We start from the raw sequence: 27,318 nt of genomic DNA, 5'->3' as shown, positions 1-27,318 counted from the left end.
TCATTAAAAAAAAAGTTCTGGCACTTTGGGAGGCTGAGGCGGGCGGATCATGAGGTCAAGAGTTCAAGACCAGCCTGACCACCATAGTGAAACCCCGTCTCTACTAAAACTACAAAAAATTAACCAAGCGTGGTGGCAGGCGCCTGTAATCCCAGGTACTCAGGAGGCTGAGGCAGGAGAATCACTTGAACCCGAGAGGTGGAGGTTACAGTAAGCCGAGATCGTGCCATTGCACAGCCTGAGCAATAGTGCGAGACTCTGTCTCAAAAAAAGAAAAAAAAAGTTCTAGGCCGATTGTGGTGGTTCACACCTGTAATCCCAGCATTTTGGGACGCTGAAGCAGATGGATCGCTTGAGGCCAGGAGTTTGAGACCAGCCTGGGCAACATGGTGAAACCCCATCTCTACTAAAAATACAAAAATGTAGCCAGACGTGATGGCACGCACCTGTAATTGCAGCCACTCAGGAGGCTGAGGCACAAAAATCTCTTTAACCTGGGAGGTGGAGGTCGCAGTGAGCCGAGATTGTGCCACTGCACTCCAGCCTGGGTGACAGAGTGAAGCTGTCTCAGAAAACAAGGAAAGAAAGTGCTAAACTAATTCAGGGCACTACATTATGGTCACTGGTGTTCAAATGAAAGTTTTCTAGACTGTAGGTTTGGTTTTCCGATGAAAATGGAATTCTGAGGTTAAATCCAATTACATTTATCTTGGTATGTCTGTTTGCATTGCACTGTAGCAGCCGCATTTTGTTGCATCTGATAATTCTTGAAATTTGTGCCTAACTAGAAGACTTACATTTGCAAAGGACTTAACCATTGACCAAGTACAACCATGACTGGTGATAAAAAAGAACAGTGATTATATTGGCTCTTTCGTTGTAATGTATTTATAGTAAAAATGCAGCATAGTTCATAATTATAATACACTAGCCAAGCCTTAATACCAGTTTTGCTTAGGTGAGCACTTGGCATTCATATTTTTAAAGCAGCATTTCCTAAAGTGTGTTCCTTATAGTATTAATTTAAAGGGATGTTAACTAATAGCAGTTTCTAACATTTCAAAAAGGAGGTTCATGTTGCCAAATAAATTTGAAAAACATTGACTTAAAGTTTTCTTTATTTAAGAGCCTCTTTAGGCCTGGTAAATTTCATTTTTTTTCTCCAAATTACTTGACCGTGGAGCTGTTTTGCAGAGCACATCCTGGGACTGGTGTTATACAGAGCAATTTTTTCTTTAACTTACAATAGTTTAAGTATAGCAAGAGTTTTGTTTTTGTTTTTGTTTTTTGAGACAGAGTCTTGCTCTTGTCACCCAGGCTGGAGTGCAATGGCATGATCTCAGCTCACTGCAACCTCCACCTCCAGGGTTCAAGCAATTCTCCTGCCTCAACCTCCCAAGTAGCTGGAATTACAGGCGCCTGCCACCACGCCTGGCTAATTTTTGTATTTTTAGTTGAGACAGGGTTCCGCCACGTTGGCCATGCTGTCTCAAACTCCTGACCTTGTGATCCGCCTGCCTCAGCCTCCCAAAGTGCTGGGATTACAGGCCTGAGCCACCGCACCTGGCCTATAGCAAGAAATTTTACCCTTACCTATTAAAAATATCAGGAATGGGCTGGGCACAGTGGCTCACGCCTGTAATCTCAGCACTTTGGGAGGCCAAGGTGGGTGGATCGCCCGAGGTCAGGAGTTTGGGACCAGCCTGGCCAACATGATGAAATCCCATCTCTACCAAAAATACAAAAAATTAGCCAGGTGTGGTGGTGGACGCCTGTAATCTCAGCTACTCGGTAGGGTGAAGCAGGAGAATCGCTTGAACCCAGGAGGCAGAGGTAGTGAGCCAAGATTGCACCATTGCGCTCCAGCCTGGGCGACAAGAGTGAAACTCTGTCTCAAAAAAAAAAAAAAAATCTGGAGTCAATTTGAATGCATTAAAAATAGTTTTTATCACAGAGATTCAAAATGTTGATTAAGCATTATCTTTTCTCTCTTAATTTTTAGGTACGAAAAAAAGACCAGATCAATATTGAAACAAAGAATAAAACTGTTCGTTTTATTGGAGAACTAACTAAGTTTAAGATGTTCACCAAAAATGACACACTACATTGTTTAAAGGTTAGTGCTAAATTGGTTGATTGCTTTTAATTGAAAAGTTTAAAGTTTTAGTTATAAATGGTAGATAAAGTGAAATAATTTAATATTTGATTAATCCAAAAGAACACCAAGAAAGGAAGAAAAAGTAACATTAAACAGGTGTGCAAAATACAAAACAAATAGTTAAGATCTTAGATACTTATGCAGTTCTACCAGTAATAACGTGAAACCTGAAAAGGGTGAAATACATCAAGTAAAAGCCTTAAAAATATAAAACTTGATTAAAACAACTATTAGGAGCTATCTACAACTGTTACCCTTAAATATGAAGATGAGAAAAATTAAATAAAAAGATGGGGAAAATAGTGCTATACAAATACTAATAAAATGAAAGCTGGTTTCTCTGTGTTATCGTAGAAGTTAAAAATATTGACTGGCGGTAGTTATCTTACTCTGTCATATGAATACAAACATTTCTACCTAAACTAGAACGTCCCTTACTTATGAGTTGCCATCCCTGGAGAGCTGTAGAAATTTTTTCTCACTTGGCTACCAGTGAGTTCACAGTATTACAAGGGGTTATTAAGTTCAACCTGTAACACTTTTGACAAAAGCATGAAATATTATTAGAAATAAAGGGCCAGGCGCCGTAGCTCACGCCTTTAATCCTAGCACTTTGGGAGTCTGAGGCTGGTGGATCACCTGAGGTCAGGGGTTCAAGACCAGCCTGACCAACATGGAGAAACCCCGTATCTACTAAAAATACAAAATTAGCCAGGCGTGGTGGCTGGCGTGCACCTGTAATCCCAGCTACTCGGGAGGCTGAGGCAGGAGAATCACTTGAATCCAGGAGGCGGAGGTTGTGGTGAGCCAAGATCACACTATTGCACTCCAGCCTGGGTAACAAGAGTGAAACTCCATCTCAAAAAAGAAAGAAAGAAAGAAAGAAGGCTGGTTTGTAATGATGAAGAGGTTATTTTAACAGGAAAAGATTACCTTTCTGAATCAGTATGCAGCCAATAACATAGCTTCAAAATATGTAAAGCAAAAATTGGCAAGAAATTGGTTTCTATTGTATCATGATATGAACTAGATTAAAACTTACTTGATTCTTATTCATCATGCAAATTGCCTCCCATTTCAAATTTCAAATACTGTATTCCAAAATCTGAAAAAAATTTGAAATCTGAAACATTTCTGGTCCCAGGCATTTTAGATAAGGGAAACTTAACCTGTAGTAAGAAATGGGAGGCAATTTGGATGATGAATAAGAATCAAGTAAGTTTTAATCTAGTTCATATTATGTAGTACTATGTTCTTTGCAAATCATGCCATAGAAGGACAAAAAAGGACACAAAAAGATATTCCTTATAAGCCAGAAAAACCAAGTGATTAAATGATACAAAGAAACCAAGTTCTCAAATGTCTCAATCTGTTTTAGTTTAGAAAATATGCATAAATGATTAGGAGGGTAAATACTAAAATGTCCTAGTGATATGTTGTGTCTATAATTCATATAATGAGCAAATAATACTTTTGTAGTGAGAATTTTGGAAAATAAATATATAGACCAAAACAAAAGGCATTGAGAAAAAGTCTGCTGTGTACGTGGCATGTGTTTAAATACAAAACATCTAATAATAAATATAGAAAGGGCTTTGACATTCGTTTCCACATATCTTTCTGTGAAAGACATTAAATATACTGAAGTTTTTCAATACAAATTAATGGCAGAACACAAAAGATGCCCAGCAGTGAACCCGAGTAGACTCACTTCTGTTTTTTACATTTTCCAAGTTCTTACACACATTAGATGTATGATAATTTCTTCCTCTACTAGGATTGAAGAGTTGCCTTTGTAGTTTTCATCATTCTTCCTGTTGCAGATGCTTCTGTCAGACTTCTCTCATCACCATATTGAAATGGCATGCACCCTGCTGGAGACATGTGGACGGTTTCTTTTCAGATCTCCAGAATCTCACCTGAGGACCAGTGTACTTTTGGTAAGGGCTTGAGGATCCTGGAAAGAGCTAGAGGTTCTTGATTTACCTGTGCTTCAGAGGTTGGAAATATTGACCAGTGCTGGTTATCTTATTCTTTCATAAGAATACAAACATTTCTATCTAAACTGGAACATCCCATACATATGAGTTGCCATCTCTGGAGAGCTGTAGACATTTTTCTCACTTGGCTACCAGTGAGTTCACAGTATTGCAAGGGGTAATTAAGTTCAACCTGTAACACTTTTAACAAATGATGCAGATGAGCAGGCACCCAATACTGTTTTTTAGAGCAATGTTTATGAATGTTTTTGTTATGTTATGAATGTTTTGGTGCATCTCAAACCATTATTCGTGTGTCATGTAAGCACATAAAATGTAAGCTTAAATTTTAAAATTAAGGCCAGGCGCAGTGGCTCATGCCTATATTCCCAGCACTTAAAAAATACCAGCCTGGGCAGCATAGTGAGACCTCCTCTCTACAAACACATTTTAAAACTAGCCAGGCATGGTGGTGCTTTCCTGTAGTCCCAGCTACTCAGGAGGCTGAGGTGAACTTGGGAGATCAAGGCTGCAGGAGCCGTGATCTTGCCACTGCACTCCAGCCTGGGTGACAGAATGAGACCCTGTCTCGAATGAATGAATGAATGAATGAATACCCACACAGCTATAGGGGGGATGATAAAAAGAAATGAAATATAATTACCATCTTCAAAGTGATTCACCTCTAATGGGTGAGAGTTAACTACATAATTCTAGTACAATGTTGTAGGTACTGTAATGGGGGACTGCAGAGGATATTGTGGGCTCATGGAGGAGGTACTTAAACCAGACTTAGGGTAGGAAAGATCTCCCCTAATGGCTTGATAGTATTTATGGAGTGTGAACTCTGTGCTAGACCCTTGGAATATAAAGTTGGAAGAGTTTCTGCCCTTACGTAGTTTATAGCCTAATAGGACAGTCAGACAAATAAATAGAGAATTGAAATACATTATGGGAAGTTAAAAAAAAAAAAAGACATACATTATGGTAAATGTATAAGCCTAGGGTATTTTGGGTGTAGCTAGAAGAGACACCTAATTTACTATATCAGGAAAGGGTTCTTGGAAAAAGCAGTTTTTATTTTAGAGACCTAAGCTGAGTCTTAAAGGCAGAGACGAGAAACCAGTTGAATAAAACAGCTGCAGGTAAGACTGGAGGGGAGGGTAGGCACACACTAGCTTATAAGGCGCCCAGAGTGCCATGCTAAGGAGCTTGAGGTTTTTTTCCTGGTGGCAGTGAATAACTATTGAAGGATTTTAACTAAGCAGGTAGAGTGGTTATGATCAGATTCATGTTTTTAGAAAGATTGGTATGGAGGCGATAACTGCTGAGACCAGGGATACAGAGAACAGTTAAAAGGCTGTTTTAAAAACCTAGGGAGACAACAATGAAGAAATGAATTGGGGTATGGATGGTTGGGGAGAAACTGGAGAATTCTGACTTGCTATATGAAAATTTTTAGAAGGTAGAACTGAGGAGACTTGGTGGTGAGATATAAGGGATGAGGAAGCAGAAAATACACTAAGATAAGACTAGAATTCTGCCATGGGCATCTGAGCAGATGATGGCGCCAGTCACAGACATGGGGGAATAAAGGGGAGGGAACAGATGAGTTTGGTTTGAAGCACATCAGTGCTTATGGGATCATCTAAAAAGTATTCACATTTATTTGAGAAGACATATAACCTTTTAACTGGTTTGCCTTCAAAATTATTCTTGGCTAATGTTAAAATTAGTTTGGGGTATGTGTGAGTGTGCGTGTGTGGGGGAAAAGGTTCTAAAGCAGGCCAGATAACAGGTTGAGACTAATTGAGATTAAAAGCTGGATTATCTGTGTACAAGTGATAAGTTAAATGATGCATTCTATTTTGTCCAAAGAACTTACAGGGTGCTGTCATTAAGTCTCTAGCTCTATTTAACATGGGAGTGTTTTCTTGTCTGTTTGGAAGACTGAATATTTAACAGGCATTCACTAATTATAGTACAAAGATGTGTCAGTATAGGGGCTTAGGTACAGTCAGTGTACTATAGAAATCCTTGGAGACAAGAGAAACAGTTATGAAACTTGGTATGCCCACAGTTTAACTTATAAATAGCAAAACTTTCTCCTAGTATATGATGATTTTGCACGGATAGAAAAGCAGTCCATAGGAAAGAGTGAACGTGTTTTTAAAAATTCATTCATTTATTCATGCATTGTTAAATATGAATTGCATGTCTGTCAGGCACTGTTTTAGGTGCTACATATGTGACAGTGAAAAAGATACAGCCCTTGCCCTCCTTGAGCTCACATACACACAGAACTTGAAATCCACCACCACCCAGCACCCCAGTCCACAACACTGCTTGAAGCTCATCAGTGATCTCCCTCTGCACATTTAAACCCAGCCTTCTCACCTTCGTGTGCAGTGCTCTCTATTACCCATCCCCTCCCTCCTCTTCCCTCTTCCACTGCTCCCTGCTGGGAACACACTGGCCTTCTGTTCTGTGCCACATCTGCCTTTCTTTCTCCTTGGGCCTCTGCATGCTTGCTCTTCCTGAGGTTCTTCAGCCTTTGTTATCCTTCAGATCCTAGTTTAAATGTCACTTTCTCAGAAAAACCTTCCCTAACCCACCCCGAACTAAAGTAGGTTCTCCGTTGTTTCAGATCGCAGTACTTATTGTTCATACTACTGTTGCAATTATTATTGAAAAGAATAGTAGTTGATTTATTTGTTGATTTTATTCTGTCTTCTGACACCAGACTATTAAGCTTCCTGAAAGTAGGAATCATGTCTGTCCTGTTCACTGATGAGTTTCCCGTGCCTGCCATATTGCATAACACTAATTAAGTACCAAGTAATTTTTGTTTGTTTTTGAGACAGGGTCTCCTGCTGTTGCCCAGGCTGGAGTGCAGTGGTGTGATTATAGCTCACCGCAGCCTCCAACTCCTGGGCTCAAGTGATCCTTCCACGTCAGCCTCCCGAGTAGCTGGGACAATGGATGCACACCACCATGCCTGGCTAATTTTTTTATTTTATAGACACAGGGTCTCACTATGTTGCTGAGACTGCTGTCGAAATCCTGGCCTCAAGTGATCCTCTTGTCTCGGCCTGCCAAAGTGTTGGGATTACAGGCATGAGCCACTGCACCTGGCTACTTTTCTTTCTTTCTTTTTTTTTTTTTTTTTAAGAGATAGGGTCTTAAGCTTGTCTTCCAGGCTGGAGTGCAGTGGCATGATCATAGCTCACTGCAGCCTTGAACTCCTGGGTTCAGGCAATCCTCTCACCTCAGCTTCCTAAGTAGCTGGGATGACCGGTGTACACCACCATGCCCGGGTAATTTTTTACTTTATTTTTCTTTTATTCTGTTATTTCTTATTTTAGAGATGGGGTCTCACTCCATCACCCAGGCTGGAGTGCAGTGACATGATCATAGCTTACTGTAGCCTCGAACTTCTGGGCTCATGTGATCCTCCTGCTTTAGCTTCCCAAGTAGCTGGGACTACAGGTACTTACTACTGTGCCCAGCTATTCATTTTAGTTTAGTTTAGTTAAGTTTATTTTAATGTAGAGAAGGGGGGTCTCACTTTGTTGCCCAGGCTAGTCTCAGACTCCTGATCTCAAGAGACTCTCTCACCTCAGCTTCCTAAGTTGCTAGGATTATAGGCTTGAGCCACTGCCCCCAGCAGATGTTTTTAAAATGACTTAATTATTCAGTAATCTTAATGCTTTTTGGCATGATGCTGTTTTAAGAATTAGGAGTGCTGTTTAAAGATCTTCAACTTGTCAGTGGTTCTCAACTGGCATCTAGTGAGTAGAGGCCAGAGTGGCTGTGAAACATTCCACAATGCACAGAATAATCCCCCACAACAAATTATCCAATTCGAAATGTCAGTAGTGCTGAGGCTGAGAAACCATGAAGTAGATGGTGAGTGACTAGATCTGTATTTGTTAGTTACTTACCTCTCCTGAGCTGATACTGAGCAACCCTAGACACATTATAAGACGTTGGGGACTTTTAGTTTTTTGCAGAGACATGTCAGGTATCTCATACAACATTGGAGCCTTGAGAATGAAATCTTAGTTGTACTGGAAACAGCTATAGTCAGCCCTTTATTTATATTTTTAGTCCTTATTGTCACTCACTTGTATATTTGAGCCTTACTTTCCTTAAAGTTCATGTTTTTTGGCAAAGTTATGAAAGAAGTTACCTTGGCAGCAAAGTTCTGAGTCTTTTATTGGATGAAGCCTAAGGCTAAGTAGTCATGGACTAGTATGTTCTTTTTTTTTTTTTTTTTTGGGATGGAGTCTTGCTCTGTCGCCCAGGCTGGAGTGCAGTGGCGCGATCTCGGCTCACTGCAAGCTCTGCCTCCCGGGTTCACGCCATTCTCCTGCCTCAGCCTCCTGAGTAGCTGGGACTACAGGTGTCCGCCACCACGCCTGGCTAATTTTTTTTGTATTTTTCATAGAGGCAGGGTTTCACCATGTTATCTAGGATGGTCTCTATCTCCTGACCTCGTGATCCGCCCACTTTGGCCTCCCAAAGTGCTGGGATTACAGGCTCGAGCCACCGCGCCCAGCCCATGGATTAGTATGTTCTAAAAATAAGTAGTATAACAGTTAGTGTGCTTACATGCTCTTTGATATGCCCATTGACTCTTTTTGTCTCACCACCCCCACCTCCTTGTGCTTTTTTTTGTTTTGTTTTGTTTTTTTAAAGAGACAGGGTCTTGCTCTTGCCCAGTCTGGAGTGCAGTGCCAATCATGGCTTACTGCAGCCTCCACCTCCCAAGTTGCTGGGACTACAGGTGCGTGCCACCACACCTGGCTAATTTTTGTATCTTTTGTAGAGATGGGGTTTCACCATGTTGCCCAAGCTGGTCTTGAACTCCTGGGTTCAAATGATCCTGTCATCTCAGTCTCCCAAAGTGCTGGGATTCGAGGCATGAGCCACAGTGCCCAGCCCTTTCTTTGGCTTTGTAACCCATTACTTTGAAATAGTAAATCACTGAGAAGTTTAGTTAGAAGTAAAGGAATCTTAGAAGGAAAGTGTTTTGATTAATTTGGACTTTTTATTTCAGGAGCAAATGATGAGAAAGAAGCAAGCAATGCATCTTGATGCGAGATATGTCACAATGGTAGAGAATGCATATTACTACTGCAACCCACCTCCAGCTGAAAAAACCGTGAAAAAGAAACGTCCTCCTCTCCAGGAATATGTCCGGAAACTTTTGTACAAGGATCTCTCTAAAGTTACCACTGAGAAGGTAAATCTTATGAAATCATGCAGTAATAGTTAACGTGAGATTTGTGGTAGTACTAAGCTTATGTAGAGTAGGAGAACTGGGGGTGGAGCTCAAGTTCCTTTGCAATCAGCTCTGTGTAAGTCATCCTAAGAAGGAATTCTTATGATGATACATGATATTTGAGACATAGGTTTTGTTTTCCTTTTATGACAACTTTTTGTTCTAATTGAAATAGTAACTCTAGGAAATTTTGATTTTATGTATATATTTGAAACTATTACTTTCTTTCTGGTATTCCATAATAAATTTGTACTTAAATATTTTGCATCAGTACATGGGATCCTAACCTTTAGTAGACTTTATAAGAGGCCCATGATCCCTCTGAAATCTCATAATTTTGAATGTCTGTGGCTATTTGTATTTTTGTGGAAACAGGGTCTGCAGCTTTCTTTAGATTCTCAACAGGGGTTAATTTCCAGTGAAGGTAAAGAATCACTGACCTATTATGTTAATAATTGTAGTTACCATGTTAGAAACTTCGCTTTTCAGTAAGATATGTCGAACAAAACATTTCTTGGTGAACTCTACAACTTGACATATAATACAGCATAGAATTTTTTTCTTTTTAGGATGGAAGGTGATAAGAAATTATGTTGCAGGTTTGAAAATTGAAACCAGCTTCCTCAATCAGAGGCAGTAGTTGTTTCAAATAGTTTTGGAATTGTCTAAAAGTTTGAAAAGTATAGAATGGCTAAATGAGTTCTCATACCAGCTTCATTGGAAATGTCAGAGTCATGTTTAGTGTCTGAAAGATGAATTGTTGATGATAATAGAGAGTAGAGATGAAAGGATTACTTTGCAATTGGCTAATAGTATCCATTTTATATAAGGAGAAAAATGGAAAGACTTTGATTATGGTTAGAGCTCTGCTGATTATCTTGTTATAGTAGAGGCTTTGAAATAATAATTGCTAACTTTTAAAAATAATTTAATTTAATTTAATAGAGATGGGGTATTGCTATGTTCCACAGGCTGGTCTCGAACTCCTGGGCTCAAGCAATCCTCCTGCCTCAGCCTCCCATAGTGTTGGGATTACAGGTGTGAGCCACTGCATCTGGCCACTAACATTTTTATAATGTGCCAGACACTTTCCTATGTACTTCACATATTTTTAACTTTTCTAGTCTTTACCATAAACTAGGAAGTAAGTACTTTTTTGTTATCCCCCATTTACACATGAGGAAACTGAGGTTGTTGTACAGTGTCAGTCTTGATATAGTGTCCTCCACCTTAAGGGATCTTTTAGCCAGTTGACTTTGGGTTTATTTGTTGGAAATTAATGATTTTATTTTTTAAGTGAGATTATTGACTGGCACAGTGGCTCGTGCCTATGAGCCAACACTTTGGGAGGCCAAGATGGGCAGATCACTTGAGGCCAGGAATTTGAGACTAGCCTGGCCAACATGGCGAAACCCTCATTTCTACCAGAAATACAAAAATTAGCCGAGTGTGTTGGCGCATGCCTGTAATCCCAGCTACTCAGGAGGCTGAGGCACGAAAATTGCTTGAACCCTGGAGGCGGAGGGTTGTAGTGATCTGAGACCGTGCCACTGCACTCCAGCCTGGGTGACAGAGCGAGACTCCGTCTCAAGAGAAAAAGAAAGAAAGAAAGAGAGAGAGAAAGAGAGATTATTTATGTCAAATGATGCACCAAAGAGAACATGTTATTTTTCTTAAACCTTGGGTTTTTGTTTTTGTTTGAGATGGAGTCTCGCTCTGTCTCGCAGGCTGGAGTGCAGTGGTACGGTCTCGGCTCACGGCCATCTTTCCTTCCCGGGTTCAAGTGATTCTCCTGCCTCAGCCTCCCTAGTAGCTGGAATTACAGTTGCCCACCACCGTGCTTGGCTAATTTTTGTATTTTTAGTAGAGACAGGGTTTTGCCATGTTGGCCAAGCTACTCTTGAACTCCTAACCTCAGATTATCCACCCACCTTGGCCTCCCAGAGTGCTGGGATTACAAGTGTGAGCCACTGCGCCTGGCCTGTTCTTGTTTTTAAAGACCTACTCTATGCTGGGCATAGTGGCTCATGCCCATAATCCCAGCACTTTGGGAGGCCAAGGCACAGGGATCACTTGAGGTCAGGGGTTTGAAACCAGCCTGGGCAACACAGGGAGATTCCACCTCTACAAAAAATACAAAAATTAGCCAGGCTTGCACGCCTTTAGTCCCATCTATTTGGGAGACTGAGGTGGGAGGATTGCTTGAGCCATGGAGGCAGAGGTTGCAGTGAGCCGAGTTTGCACTACTGCGCTCCAGCCTGAGTGAGACTGTGTCTGGGGAAAAGAAAAGAAAACAAAACTTACTCCAAACTCCTGGTTGGATATTTCTTTTAATGACCTTAGTACAGTTACCTAGATTGAAGACCTGAAAACTCTAGAAAATTTGAGAGCACTATGGAAGGATTTGGGAAAGATGATAATACATTTTATCGTAATTAGAAAATCTCATTTTTTCTATTTCTGAAGAGGCTGTTAGAGGATTTCTAATGTACTTTCTATTTCAGAAGTTCTCTGTAGAGTCATAGCAAAATTTCTGTATTATTTGGTCAGACTACTGTGCACTTACTTAATAATTTAAACAAAATTCTCTTTGTTTAGGTTTTGAGACAGATGCGAAAGCTGCCCTGGCAGGACCAAGAAGTGAAAGACTATGTTATTTGTTGTATGATAAACATCTGGAATGTGAAATATAACAGTATTCATTGTGTAGCCAACCTCTTAGCAGGACTAGTGCTCTACCAAGAGGATGTTGGGATCCATGTTGTGGATGGAGTGTTAGAAGATATTCGATTAGGAATGGAGGTAACCAAGACTTTCTTTAATGTCACACAATTGGAATTTGTGGATAATTTATTATTTCTAGGTTACTGTTGAGACTCAAGTTATAGGAATCTGTAAATTTATTAGTTAGAAAAAGCTGATAATCATTTTATAAGAATTTTCTGTAAACACTTTCCTCCTCTTTTTTTTTTTTTTTTTTTTTTTTTGAGACAGAGTCTCGCTCTGTCACCCAGGCTGGAGTGCACTGGCATGATCTCCACTCACTGCAAGCTTGGCCTCCCGGGTTCAAGCAGTTCTCCTGTCTCAGCTTCCCAAGTAGCTGGGATTACAGGTGCTTGCCACCACGCCTAGCTAATTTTTTTGTATTTTTAGTAGAGACGGGGTTTTGCCATGTTGGCCAAGCTGGTCTCGAACTCCTGACCGCAGGTGATTGCCTGTCAACCTCCCAAAGTGCAGGGATTACAGATGTGAGCTACTGCGCCCGTCCTAACACTTTGCTCTTATTGTAAAACCTAGATTTATTATTTTCTTAATTCACTGATTGCAGAGAAAATAGGTTAAGGGTAGAATTACATTTTAACTGTTTTAGAAACAATTAATGTAATGATAGCTAAATTTAATATCTAATATGTTCTTTTTGTGAAAACACTTTAAAGATAGCCATTTCCTAGAGAGAGAAAAGGACACCTGGAAGTGACCACTTTATTATGAAAGATCTGTTGTTTCTCTATTCAGTATTCTTCCAGTGATTGATATTTTCAAGTTACAGAGGCAAGTTTAACCTGTTTTCATGTACACTACTCCTCTTTAATGAAAATCTGTGTTTTTGTTTCCTTTTAGGTTAATCAACCTAAATTTAATCAAAGGCGTATCAGCAGTGCCAAGTTCTTAGGAGAACTTTACAATTACCGAATGGTGGAATCAGCTGTTATTTTCAGAACTCTGTATTCTTTTACCTCATTTGGTGTTAATCCTGATGGCTCTCCAAGTTCCCTGGACCCACCTGAGCATCTTTTCAGAATTAGACTCGTATGCACTATTCTGGACACATGTGGCCAGTACTTTGACAGAGGTTCCAGTAAACGAAAACTTGATTGTTTCCTTGTATATTTTCAGGTATATAAGCTGAAATATTCAGTTTGGCATCATTTAATGCATTGCATGTGTTTTAAAAAATACTATTAGAGAAGAAACATGGTATTCATATACCCTATATATGTTCATAATTAGATTATATTGTTCATAGAAGAATGCTTTTGGAAATTTAAAGATATATGGTGGATTCTATTATATGAACATTCTCATTGCATGTAACTTTTATGATTGATAATGATTGCTCATTAATTTTGGGAATTATTTTCATACAGTTTATAAATTTGGTTCACTAATTTGTGGACCATTATATTTAATACAGTAATTTATTAATTAAAATTACTTGTGATTTGTAATACATTTGTTAATGTTCTCTTCTCACTCATCTATATTCTGATTTACATCTCAAATTCTTACTTTTTTTTTTTAAATAGAGATGGGGTCTTGCTATGTTGGCCAGGTTGATCTTGAATTCCTAGCCTCAAGTAAGTCTCCTACCTCAGCCTCCCAAAGTGTTAGGATTACAGGCATGAACCACCGTGCACAGCCCAAATTCTTGTTTCTAAAAGATAGAATTTTTTTTTTTTTTTTGAGGCTGAGTCTTGCTCTGTCACCCAGGTTGGAGTCTAGTGGTGCAATCTCAGCTCACTGCAACCTCTGCCTCTCAGGTTCAAGCAGTTCTCCTGCCTCAGCCTCCAGAGTATCTGGGATTACAGGCGTACTCCACCACACCTGGCTAATTTTTGTATTTTTGGTGGCGGGGGGTGGGGGGGCGCGGTTTCACCATGTTGGTTAGGCTGGTCTTGAACTCCTGACCTCAGATGATCCACCCATCTCGGCCTCCCAGCGTTCTGGGATTAACAGGCATGAGTCAGCATGCCAGCCAATTTTTTTTTTTTTTTAAGAAAACCTATCGCTTTTGAGAAAAATGTGTTCTATTTAATACAGAAAGAATGTTTGTTCATTTATTCATAAATTCTTGAGTTGTGCACTCCATATCTTAATTTTGGTTAATTATATAAACTTCTGATTTAGACCAAGTACAATATAAATTAAATTCATATACAAATACAGGGACAGTACTACAACCTCTATAAAGTTTATATTTCAGAAGTTAACTTATAGGTTGATTAGTTGGAGCCCAATTACTATTTCCCATAAAATACAATTTTCTAAGTGCCGATTAGGGTGAACAACTCACTATCAAGTGCTTTAAGTTTTACTAAGTACTGATAGTACCATTCAATTCTATATAATCACAGTTGTTAGTATTTTCATTTACCCATTATGAAGAAAATAAGTTTAATGTTAGAATTTGAAGTATTAAAAATACATCCACATTGTGGCATGTGTTAAGTGGGGGGTAAATATTATTGGGGAATTGTGGTCTGTTAGCTTGCTCCTACCACTATTCTTTTGCAATAGAGGGAAACTTATTACTCCTTTACTTTCTGAATTGATGAGCAGAAAGTGGGGAAAAGGACTTGCAGATTTGAGGGTTGGAGTCCCTGTTGTATGTGAGACCATCTTAAGTTGGATACTGTATTAAAAGCCAGAGTTTTGCTGCAAAATGGCAACTATAACAGCATCCAAACTAGAGTCTCTCTCAGAAGGGAATCATTCTTTGGATTCTCTCTGACGTCTTAGGCTGAGAGAAAGGAAACACTCAGAAATATTCAGGAGCAAAAAGAGACAAAAATGTTTTCCAAATTGATTAACAGACAAAAGTGCATAGCAGAGCCATACTTAGGAATTGGAGTCAAAAGTGAGTGAGGCCTGGGTGGCGAGGTCTGTGTGTTCACCCAGAACATGGAGTGTACAGTGCAGTATTAGAAGGTCAGGAAGAAAGGATCACCTGGAGCAGTGCTTCTAAACTTTGCTGAGCATCCATGTCCCCTGGGGACATTGTAAAGATGCAGATTCTGATTCAGTTGATCTAGGGGGAGGACTGAGATTCTACATTTCTAACAAGCTCCCAGATGAGGTCCACACTTGGAGTAGCAAGGACCTGGAACAGACTGGAGAGGAAGAGTAAAACTCCTAGAGGAATACCTGTTTATATACTAGTAAATTCTTGGGTTGGGGTTGTGCTTTCAGTTAATGTAAATTTAGGAATTAGAACAAATATAAAATAGAATGTGGGAACCAGGCTTGGAGTAGAGAGGGAAAATATCTACACAGTGCCATATACACAGTAGATGTTCAATAAATGCTTGTTGATGATTAGTGGTTTTATATATTTCAAAAAACGTATCTTCAGATACTTTAACTCTTCAAAAATCAAAGCAAGTAGTACAGAGAAAATAATGAACATTTATCACAACAATGGCTTTGAATTTGGTTATATTTGCAAAATTAAATATGGGAAATCAGTACCTTGTTTTGGAGTAGCTGAAAATTTATTTGGTATTTTATTTATAATATATCCTTGCCTTAAAAAAACTGTGACAGTTATAATAAATAGCTGAAAGCCTGTATAGACAGAGGGAAATGATTGGAATAAGATCATTGCTGTTGACCGTTAATAGAAATGGTAGGTGTCTTTTACAACCTTTTAGCTTAATAGTTATAACTAGGTAACAGCACAATATAGTTTATTATTTTTAAATATTTTGTTATTAATTTCTTGTAGCTAAATTTATTTTTCATTTGTTATCAGCGTTATGTTTGGTGGAAGAAAAGTTTGGAGGTTTGGACAAAAGACCATCCATTTCCTATTGATATAGATTACATGATCAGTGATACCCTAGAACTGCTAAGACCAAAGATCAAACTCTGTAATTCTCTGGAAGAATCCATCAGGCAGGTACAAGACTTGGAACGAGAATTCTTAATAAAACTGGGTAAGCAATTGATTATAGACAGAAAATGAAGGTGCTATTTGGCAGATTGTATCTGGAATTTGCTTTATAATGTTACCAGTCAGAGTTTACATTGTATCTTTTCTATTTTCAGTGTTGAGTGTAACATAATAGTGTTAGGTAATAGCCATGTGATGTGCTTGATTTCACTAGGTAATTTCAAACTGGAGAAAAACAGTTATGCAGTACTCACAGGACTTGAAGCAAGTAATAGTGATGGGAAAAAAAAAAACGAAAACCACAATCCTGTCTACCTCTCTTAATTGTAGAATTTTTGGTTGCTAATATAAAATCTATTTTTGATTAAAGCATTACTTATTTTTGCAGTATATATTTTCAACAGGCATTATTTCTTAAAAAGTGCAAGGAAAGAAACTGTAGAAGGGAGTAACTGTCAGAAATTTGGAACTATCCTGCAGGGTAGGATTTCAGAGCTTACCACTGGCAGAGTTGCTTCTGTTTCTAAGGACTAGAGAAAATCTAGAGATAATTAGAAGGTTCTCTATATACTTCAGTATCCTGAGGTTGTTTTGGGGAGAAGAGTTAACTCTTGAATAGCTGCCATTAGAGCTGCAGGAACCTACATGTCTTTAGAAATAACCAGTACAAGGTATAGCCATACCAACCTGGTTTATATGCTGATAGTTCTTAGCATGTTTTATTGTAGTCATTTTAAAGTGACATGTTTTGGACAGTTGTGGTGGCTCATGCTTGTAATCCCAGCACTTTGGGAGGCCGAGGCAGGCAGATCACCTGAGGTCAGGAGTTGGAGACCAGCCTGGCCAACATGGCAAAACCCCATCTCTACTAAAAATGCAAAAATTATCCAGGCATGGTGGCGCACGCCCATAATCCCAACTACTCAGGAGGCTGAGGCAGGAGAATTGCTTGAACCCGGGAGACGGAGATTGGAGTGAGCCAAGATCACGCCATTGCACTGTAGCCTGGGCAACAAGAGTGAAACTACATCTCAAAAAAAATAAATAAAATAAAAATAAAGTGACACGTTTTCATACTATTAAGCTAGTATTTGATTTCCCACTAGAACTTGGTACATTCATGTCTATCATGAAGGGATCTTTACCTTAACCAGTTATGCAAATTATATAAATTTACTACATTGCATATCTGAAGAACCAGTTTTCATGGTAAAGGTTTTATAAGTGCTGCTACTGATTGTGCAAGTATTAACTTTTCCTGCAACTTAACCCGTAAAAGCATATGTGATTCTTTTTGTTCTTTGAACCTTTTTCCAAGTTACCTACTTTCTTTTCCTTTTGAAATTTCTAATTGAATACATGATCTCATATCAAGCAGAGTATTTGTGAACTTATTTCACTTGCTTTGGATCCTTGGAAAATTGTTAAGTCTTAGCCTTGTTTCTCAAAAACCTTAATGAATGGTACTCTCTGTATAGTGGACATGAGTAAATATTAGTGTGATACCTAGTTTGGTGACAGAAAAGAGAACAGTTGTGCTTTGTCCTTTGTAGATCAAAAGGCTAAATTAAAGGACTGCAGGCTTCTTGTGAGGACTCTGTCCTTGCTTAGAATATGAAGGTAAAAAATAGATCGCTGTTCATGAATAAAACTCAAAAGATGGTAGCAGCTGCAATCAGTGCACTCCCAAGTCTCCATTTGCTTCCTGGTTATAGAGTCTAAATATCAGGAAGAAGACATATGCAGAAAAATTGATATTAAATCAGTTTCCTACTGATAAACCAGAAGATAATACAGTATTGTGCTTTTGGTAGTTTTTTGTTTTCAGACACCTGAAAATTCATTGTCTCATGTTAGTTTTATAGTATCCCAATGTTAACATTGTAGTTAATTGGAAAATACTAAAACCATTTTCTTATATTTTAAAAATAATTTTTAATAGTATTAAAAGTAATAAGTGTTCATGACAGTAATTTTTTTAAATACCAAGAAAACAATACCAATATTCCATACAGAAGGATAATCATGTGTTACTATTTTGATACATATTTTTCTACTCTTTTTAAATTTTTTATGTGTTTGTGATTTTATAACCAATTGGTTCTACTTAATACATTATGAAATTTTTTCTTGACATTACACATATTCTTTTAAAGCTTTATTTTTTGTTTTTTAATTGGCTGTGTTCATTTGTATCTATGTGCCATAATTTATTTCATACAGCTGTTTCACTCTTAGGTTGATACTGTTTCACTCTTAGGTTGATTCTAGTTTTATGTAAATAACATTTTTAGTGTACCTCTGATTTTCTCAGGATAGGTAAGATTACTGGCTCAGATTTTTATTTTAATTTAAGAACAAAACTAAAATGGTAATAGTCAATATTATTTGAATTCTGGTTTGGAAGTGTTCAAACCAGTATTCATGAAATGAGAGGGTTAAATCATATCATCACTAAAGTTTCTTCCTGCTTGAATCCTCTCAGATTCTATGAATCAACAGGTATTTATTTAACACCTACTGTGTATTTATTAATATATGTGCTCTCAAGTTTTGAACATATAAGTTTTTTGTCCTCAAGGGTCTTATAATCTGATGTAATATTTATGTGATTATTAGGAAAAAAATAACAACGTAGTATATCATCAAATGTAAGATGCTATAAGTTCTCCACATGCTTTAGGAGCAAATAGGAGAAAAAGTAATAGATTGAAATACTCATTGACAGTTTCTGCAGCAAGTAAAACTGAAACGGAACTTGAAGAGTGGATGGGATCTGAAAGTACGTATTGAAGGGTGTTCTCTATTGAGAAGGATATTGGACAAACAAAATCTTAAAGCAGTGTGTTCTGTGACAGGAGATGTCTGAGGCAACTTCAGGGGAGGGCTTAGGAGAGAGGAGTGGGTAGCAGATCAGTGGGATCAGATGAGACCATATTGTGTGCATCTCAAAAGTAGAGAGGGTGGATTGGAATTCCAACAGGAAGAATTGACTAGGCTGTGAAATGTGGGATGGACACAGGAGGTGAAAGCAAATTCAGGCCAGGGAGTTCCATTAGGCTTAGGAGGAGAATGCTGTTATTGAAGAAAAAAAGTGAGTCTGTATGGTGACAAAGCTGCTATGTAGCTTTTTGCCCCATTCCCCCACATCTTAATTTGCCTACATTCAAATTGATAGCCAAATATGATTTATCCATTAAAGTGGCACAATTTGTTTCAAGTCTTTGAGTTTTTGGAGACTCTTTAAATCTCATTTGGTAAAGAGTGTGGCCAATGCTGTATCTTACATATGGCTGAGACTGTACCTCCTCTGTTGCTGTTTTCTACCTTTGTCCAAGACTGAGATATATAAGATTATCCAAGTATTTAAAGCTGTAAGAAAAGAGGGAAAAGTATACACACATATACACTTATTTTTTGTCGCTTTTTGTTAGTGGTGTTTCTTTGTTGAAATGTAGGCCTACACATTTAGTTTTTAAAATGTCTCTCACCGCAGTTTTTAACTCTTTTACATTTGTTCTGAGAAAATGGCTGTTGAATTATTAATGCATACTTTTACATGAATTGGTATAGTATAGAAAACTGGCCTGTATCTATTTTTAATGTATTTTCCATTTCCATCTTCTCATTTCAAGGCCTAGTAAATGACAAAGATTCAAAAGATTCTATGACAGAAGGAGAAAATCTTGAAGAGGATGAAGAAGAAGAAGAAGGGGGAGCTGAAACAGAAGAACAATCTGGGAATGAAAGTGAAGTAAATGAGCCAGAAGAAGAGGTGATGACTTTTATATATAGCAACATAGAGTACATTTGTATAAGAGTATTTTGATTATACGAGCCAAAATTTTTTTAATACATAAGACCTCCTCCTTAGTTGTTTTTTGTTTTTTGTTTTTTGTTTTTTTGAGACAGAGTCTTGCTCTGTCGCCCAAATTGGAGTCCTGTGGTGCAATCTTGGCTCACTGCGACCTCTGCCTCTTGGGTTCAAGTCATTCTCCTGCCTCAGCCTCCCGAGTAGCTGAGATAACAGGTACCTGCCACCACGCCCAGCTAATTTTTGTATTTTTAGTAGAGATGGGGTTTCACCATGTTGGCCAGGCTGGTCTTGAACCCCTGACTTCAAGTGATCCGCCCCTCACAGCCCCCCAAAGTGCTAGGATTACAGGCGTGAGCCACTGCACCTGGTCTCTTATTTAGTTTTATGATAGTAAATGTAACTAGTAGTATATTTCTATCATAAAACCCCTTGTTTAATTGGAAGTTTTTTTTTTGAGATGGAGTCTTGCTCTGTCCCCCAGGCTGGAAGTGCAGTGGCGCGATCTCGACTCACTGTAAGCTCTGCCTCCCGGGTTCACGTAATTCTCCTGCCTCAGCCTCCTGAGTAGCTGGGACTACAGGCGCCCGCCACCGCGCCTGGCTAATTTTTTGTATTTTTAGTAGAGATGGGGTTTCACCGTGGTCTCGATCTCTTGACCTTGTGATCCGCCCGCCTCGGCCTCCCAAAGTGCTGGGTTTACAGGCGTGAGCCACCGCGCCCACGTTAAAAGTTTTTAAAGAAAGTAATAAAATACTGATCATAGCATTTTTATTTAATAAGCAATTTAAAGAAAAAAATTGTTTGATCTCCACATCTTTTTTTTTGTTTTTTTTTTGAGACAGGGTTTCTCTCTGTTGCCAAGGCTGGAGTGCAGTGGTGTGATCATAGCTCACTGCAGCCTCAACCTCTTGGGCTCAAGCAATCCTCCCACCTCAGCCTCCTGAGTAGCTGAGATTGCATGGACGTGCTACCACGCCCAGCTAATTATTATTATTATTATTTATTTTTTTTTTTTGTAGAGATGAGGATCTTGCTGTATTGCCCAGGCTAGTCTTGAACTCCTGGGCTTAAGCAATCCTCCTCCCTCAGCCTTTCAAAGAACTGGGATTACAGGTGTAAGCCACTGCACCCCACTTCTTGTGTATCGTAATCTCGCTGTTGAATATGGACTTTTTAAAAGTCAGTGGATTTTATACTCTTCAAAGCAAAATTACTGGCTAGATATTAATGAGCTTTGCTTTATTTTTCCCAGATCTCATGGTTATATGAAATCCGAAATTCAACATATACCATAGTAATTGATACACCCTTTTTGTATCTATGACTCTATTAAGCTAAACCATATGAAATTGCTCTTGTACTGTTTCTGACTTAGCAAAATGTCATTTCTGTATGATTAAAACTAGCAGTTTTAATTCCTTCGGTTTTGTCGATGTTTGATACAGTCCTCACTGTCGCCCAGGCTGGAGTGCAGTGGCATGATCTCTGCTCACCATAGTCTCCACCTCCTGGGTTCGAGTGATTCTTGTGCATCAGCTTCCCAAGTAGCTAGGATTTTAGGTGTGTGACACCACGCCCAGCTAATTTTTGTATTTTTAGTAGAGACAGGGTTTCACCATGTTGGCCAAGTTGGTCTCGAACTCCTGGCCTCAAGTGATCCCCCCACCTTGGCCTTCCAAAACGCTTGGATTACAGGCGTGAGCCACCATGTTCGACCCATGATTCTTCAGTTTTTTCTTCCAAACTCACTTACGTTTAAAAGTTCCATGAAGCTGTGCACATCTGTAGTCCCAGTTACTCAGGTGGCTGAGGTAGGAGGATTGCTCGAGCCCAGGAATTCATGTCCAGCCTGGGCAACATAGTGAGACCCTGTTTCTTTAAATTAAAAAAAAAAAAGTCGAACAAAATAAAAGGATGTCTGGGATTTGCTTTATAATCTCGTAGATTGGGGAATGGGTTAGGGGTATAGAAGAAAAATGAGAGTTTAAAAAGTTAGAATTAGTAAGATACGAATAGAATACTGATGAAATTAAAATGTAAGTCATGAAATTAGCAGTTTTTCACTGGAAGTATTATTTTAATTAAATATTGAAAAAAGTTTAAATTTGCAGTCAATACTTAAGTGTTTTGGGGAAGTTTAATTTCAGTTTTAAAGTTTTTATTTATTTGAGTAAATGGGATGTAAATATTTTGAGAATGTGGGTTTAATATTTAAAGGAATGTTAATTGTTTATAACATTCATAAGATAGATTTGCAAACTGGATTTTTAAAAAGCTTTATTTAGAATTAAAGAGAAAGGACTCATAATTTAAGGTGATTAAAGGTTTCTGCGGTCAGATGTAAAAATCCATAAGGCTGTGTTTCCTTCAGCCCTAAAGCTTTGTAACTTATTGGATATTTGGAATGCTTTAACTGCATAACAAATGGCTTTGCTGTTAGTTAAAAAGGATTGGTTGTGAAAAGATAGGTAATAATGTATGGTTTTCCTAATTGGCTAGTATTTATAGGCAGTGGAAATGCACTATTAAGTATTTATTGTTATTTGCTACCACTTTTTCTTTACAACCTTAGAACTTCCTTAGATATAAATAAGTTAGTAAAAATTTAGAATTGGAATATGTTTCTTTAATTGGCTTCAGTGTACTAGATGGGCATTACATTGCTTTGTTTTCAAAATGAGGTTGTAATAGAAACATTCAGTAATAGAATTCAAGTTGACTTATTAAGTATTTTATAACAACAAAGGGAAATGAGAAAATATTTCCATTTCATATTTTCAGACTAATCTTATGGTTGTCTTGGATTTGGCTACTGTACTAATTACATGAGCAGTATCTAATAAATCCAGCATCCTTGGTAAATATGACATTAAGGAGCGCTCATTTTCTTACTAATTTCTCATTTGAAGAGTTCTGATATGTTTCCTCCTCTAAATGCATTTTCTCCTTTTTAAACATGAACTTTATACTTTTGATAGTTATATCATTTGTAACCATTACTTACTTTTCCAGTTGGAGAATGCATAGTGCACAGGATACATGGGTGTTTGCTGCATAAAAATACAAACAAAACGTGCAGAGGGAGGTTCCATGTGCTTGTGTGTGGAAGTGAACTGGGACTGTGGTTTACTTTGTGAGAAATGAGGTTGGAATAGTTCACTTCTCCTTTCACCCCAAGACCAGTTTCCCATGACCGCCCTCCAAACATAAGGAGGAGAAATTTATTAAAGAAAGAAGATGCATTGATTATAAAGTGATAAGAGCAATGGATAGGCCGGGCGCGGTGGCTCAAGCCTGTAATCCCAGCACTTTGGGAGGCCGAGACGGGCGGATCACGAGGTCAGGAGATCGAGACCATCCTGGCTAACATGGTGAAACCCCATCTCTACTAAAAAATACAAAAAACTAGCCGGGCGAAGTGGCGGGCGCCTGTAGTCCCAGCTACTTGGGAGGCTGAGGCAGGAGAATGGCGTGAACCCGGGAGGCGGAGCTTGCAGTGAGCTGAGATCCGGCCACTGCACTCCAGCCTGGGCGACAGAGCATGACTCCGTCTCAAAAAAAAAAAAAAAGAGCAATGGATATTCTACAGTTATTTACTTTGAGACAGAAGGGTTATAATTCAGCTCTTCAAAACAAATGCTGTGTTCTATTTTTATCTTGGTCCTCAGCTGTTCAAGGTTCTATTTGACCTTTTGAAGAGTGGGGGTGACTCTTAGCACCTGACAACCAGAACATTTTCTCTTAAACATCAGCTATCTAAGTTAAAGATAACTGTTTCAATTAAATGTTCTTCTGTGACAACTCCAGTATTCTCTAGCATTGTGTAATTTATCAACAGAAAGTACAGGATTCATTCTTATAATAGCAATAATAGTTATTTACTGAGCAATTGTTATTCATGGTTACTGCCCTAAGCGCTGTCTTTGTATTACCATTTCTCATACTACCCTTGCAATAGGTGGGAAACGAAGGCACAGATAGGTTGAATAATTTTCCCAAGATCATAGAGCAGGTGGTGGCAGAGCCGGTATTTGAACTCAGGCAGTTCGCCTTTTGCTGCGCTGTTCCTCTTGCTTTCCCTAGCCTGCTTAGGTTTTGTGGTTCATTGGCGAGCACTTCTTAATTCCACCCATTGTTGTATCAGTGTACAGTGGGATTAGGACAAATGAAATTCTTATTCAAAATCTTAATTTGAAAAATTAATGCATGCTCCATTCCCTGAATAATATGAAGCATAAAGGATGGAGAGAGGGAAAAAGTTAATGTATTTTAGCTTAGTTTTTGAATGGGAAGTGTCTTTTAAGTGTTAAGAAAGGATTCATTTTTTCAAGAGCAAATTTAAGAGCACCTCTATTGCAAATTTAATTTTGAATTATAAAATTAATTCAGAAAACATTAATGCATTTGGGGGGGAAAAGGTAATGTATTGATGTACATTTTCTTTTTGAGTGGGGGATGGAGTGTAGCTCTGTCGACCAGGCTGGAGTGCAGTGGTGCAACGTTGGCTCACTGCAATCTCTGCCTCCCAGGTTCCAGTGATTCTCTTGCTTCAGACTCCTGAGTAGCTGGAATTACAGGTGCCTGCCACCATGTCTGGCCAATTTTTGTATTTTTAGTAGAGACGAGGTTTTGCTATATTGGCCAGGCTGGTCTTGAACTCCTGACAAGTGATCCCCTGACCTCGGTCTTCCAAAGTGTTGGGATTATACCATGGCGCCGGCCATTGGTATCCATTTTTTGAAACGTTGTCATTTTAGGAACTCAAAATCTTCAGCTGTCTATACACTGTTATGGTTTTGGAATTAATTGCTCCATACACTAAAGATAACACATTTAAGTCATTTGTTTCAGGAATTATTTCTCAGCCATCTTTGCACAGTGAGAAGCAGCTGGGTTTAGTGGGTTTTTTTTTTTTTTTTTAACTCTTAAGGAACCATGTTGGGGGTGACTTGTGATATACTGGGGTGGAGGGGCAAACGAAGCTCCACTCTGTGCTTTGTGCCCTTTGAAAATCTGTCGGAACTCTGCCCCGTCTTCTGTTTGACCAGAAATTTCAGCTGAGGGAAGTGGATGGAGGCAGAGACTGACTGTGATAATGGGGTGAAATCGTCTTTGAAAACCACCAGTTAGGGGAGCTGAACGGCCAGGTCTTCTGCTTAATAGCAGTGTGCCCTTGGGCAAGTCACTTAACTTTCCTGAGTCTCAGTTTTTTCATGTGTAAAATAGGAACAGTAAAACTTGTCCTTGCATCCTCAGACTTGGGTAGAGCAAACAAAATGAAGTGTATGAGAATACCTTCCAAACCGAAGTGCTTTATGAAAGGTATTGCTGTATCATTGCTTTCAGCTCATAATGCTGTTATATTTGAACTTTTGTTGGTTTCCGTTGCAGTTAGATGGGTATTAAAGAACTACTGTGAGACGTTCAGATTAGTCTCCAGATTAGTTTCAGGAGGAGGAGAACACAAAAGGCTCAGGAAACTTCTTCATTGTGGAATTCAAGAAAGAGCTTCTACAGTAGATCTCTGTATTGTTAGATCAGTTGAAGGCAGTAAGATGGGTTTTCAACTACCAATTTGTCTTAAATGTTACTAGCTGACTTTGCCCTCCCACTGGAAGCCAACTACATAAAGAGCTAAAAGTTGAGAATAGTAAACAATTATACAGAAGTTTTGAAATCTTTTTAAGGCATGTAAAATATGATTAACTTCTCAAAGTGCTTTAATCTTCTAATATTCAATAATTTCAGGAGGGTTCTGATAATGATGATGATGAGGGAGAAGAAGAGGAGGAAGAGAATACAGATTACCTTACAGATTCCAATAAGGAAAATGAAACCGATGAAGAGAATACTGTATGTATGGCTGAAAAGTTTACTTTTTGAAATTGTGCAACATTTTTATAGTATTCAAATTTTAGTCACTAAACTTTTGTTTCTTTTGATTATGAAAAATGTTTGTTTAGAAATTCATTTTCAATTTGTTTTCCTAACCATTTTCTTTAAATTCTTTTAACATTGAATAATGTTAGATATTTTACTCACTTTACTCCTTGAGTTATGTTGAGCAAGTTATCAATACTAAAAGGCTTTGCCCTAGAAAACATTACAGTTAAACTTTCTGGTCTGATTTTGTTGTTTTGTTTTAATAAGGAGGTAATGATTAAAGGCGGTGGACTTAAGCATGTACCTTGTGTAGAAGATGAGGACTTCATTCAAGCTCTGGATAAAATGATGCTAGAAAATCTACAGGTATTAAATGTCGTTTGTTCCAAAGACTCTTCTCAATACAAAACGTTGCAGCCCATTATATTCTGGTTCATGTGAAGGCCTCTCCTATCTAAGTGTCTCTTCTGCAGCAGCTTTTGCTAGATCATGTGTAGACAGCTTGCAGCTAGCTGCTTGTCCTTCTTGCATCCCACATCCTGATTTGCATGAGGTAGAGTTGGTGAAAATGCAACACACACAAGATTTGGAACAGAATAATATCATTATGCCAATCTTTGCCTTTATTTCTTAAATCGTATTTCTTTTTTTTTCTTGAGACAGAGTCTCACTCTGTTGCTGGAGTGCCCAGGCTGGAGTGCAATGGCACGATCTCAGCTCACTGCAATCTCCACCTCCTGGGTTCAAACAACTCTTGTGCCTCAGCCTCCCCTAGTAGGTGGGATTACAGGCATGTGCCACCACCCTGGGCTAAGTTTTGTATTTTAGTAGAGACGGGGTTTTACCATGTTGGCCAGGCTGGTCTCGACCTCCAGACCTCTCAGGTAATCCGCCTGCCTCGGCCTCCCAAAGTGCCGGGATTACTGCGTGAACCACCGTGCCCGGCCTATTAACTCATATTTCTAAGACTTCTTTCTTGCGGTTTGTTTGGAAGCCAAACTGTGCATAAGATAGACATTTGGGGTCATTTAATTTAGTAAATTCTTACATTTATTAGTTGAATAGCTTCTATGTTAATGGAAAAATGTTTGTTATTTAATGTTTAAAGAAATACTAGTTGTTTAATGTATTCATAACATTAATAAACTGGATTTTCTAAAAAACACCATCTAGCAGTTTTTTGAATGCCACAGTAATTTCAAGTAACTATATTTTTCTAGAGTTAGAGGTAAAATCTTAGACTGCTTACTTCAGCCCTATATGTACTTGATGTTAACCCTTTGGTGACTTGACGAGTGGGTTTGTTTGTTTGAATGGCAGGATGCAGGCCCCGTTGGGGTGGGTTTGGTGGAGAATGGGAAGGGAGGGAGTGAAGATACTGGATATAGATAAGTCTTGAGGAGTTTTGCCAGAAAGGGAAGAGAAACGGGGAGGTAGCTAGAGAAGGTCATAGAGTTAAAAGACAGGGTTTTTTTTTTTAAAGGTAGAAGATATTATGGAATCTTTATATGCTCATGGAGC

The 27,318-nt window shown here is 38.6% G+C and overlaps 2 protein-coding genes across 2 annotated transcripts in view; one reads left to right on the top strand and one right to left on the bottom strand.

Moving 5' to 3' along the window:
• The window catches only part of CDC123 (cell division cycle 123), a 421,061-nt gene that overhangs the window by 285,642 nt on the left and 108,101 nt on the right, over positions 1 to 27,318 (bottom strand). The window lies entirely within an intron of this gene.
• Positions 1 to 27,318, top strand: part of UPF2 (UPF2 regulator of nonsense mediated mRNA decay) — a 727,243-nt gene that overhangs the window by 670,312 nt on the left and 29,613 nt on the right. The window contains exons 11-19 of the mRNA XM_050803192.1: positions 2,003 to 2,116; positions 3,982 to 4,098; positions 9,200 to 9,385; positions 12,023 to 12,226; positions 13,046 to 13,321; positions 15,957 to 16,140; positions 19,733 to 19,872; positions 25,663 to 25,767; positions 26,065 to 26,163. Coding sequence (XP_050659149.1) covers positions 2,003 to 2,116; positions 3,982 to 4,098; positions 9,200 to 9,385; positions 12,023 to 12,226; positions 13,046 to 13,321; positions 15,957 to 16,140; positions 19,733 to 19,872; positions 25,663 to 25,767; positions 26,065 to 26,163 — 1,425 coding nt within the window. The remainder of the gene's footprint in view (positions 1 to 2,002; positions 2,117 to 3,981; positions 4,099 to 9,199; positions 9,386 to 12,022; positions 12,227 to 13,045; positions 13,322 to 15,956; positions 16,141 to 19,732; positions 19,873 to 25,662; positions 25,768 to 26,064; positions 26,164 to 27,318) is intronic.

Source organism: Macaca thibetana, chromosome 9, assembly GCF_024542745.1.
Source record: "Macaca thibetana thibetana isolate TM-01 chromosome 9, ASM2454274v1, whole genome shotgun sequence".
In the NCBI taxonomy this organism is placed as follows: domain Eukaryota; kingdom Metazoa; phylum Chordata; class Mammalia; order Primates; family Cercopithecidae; genus Macaca; species Macaca thibetana.
This window is presented reverse-complemented; position numbering and strand designations above follow the sequence as displayed.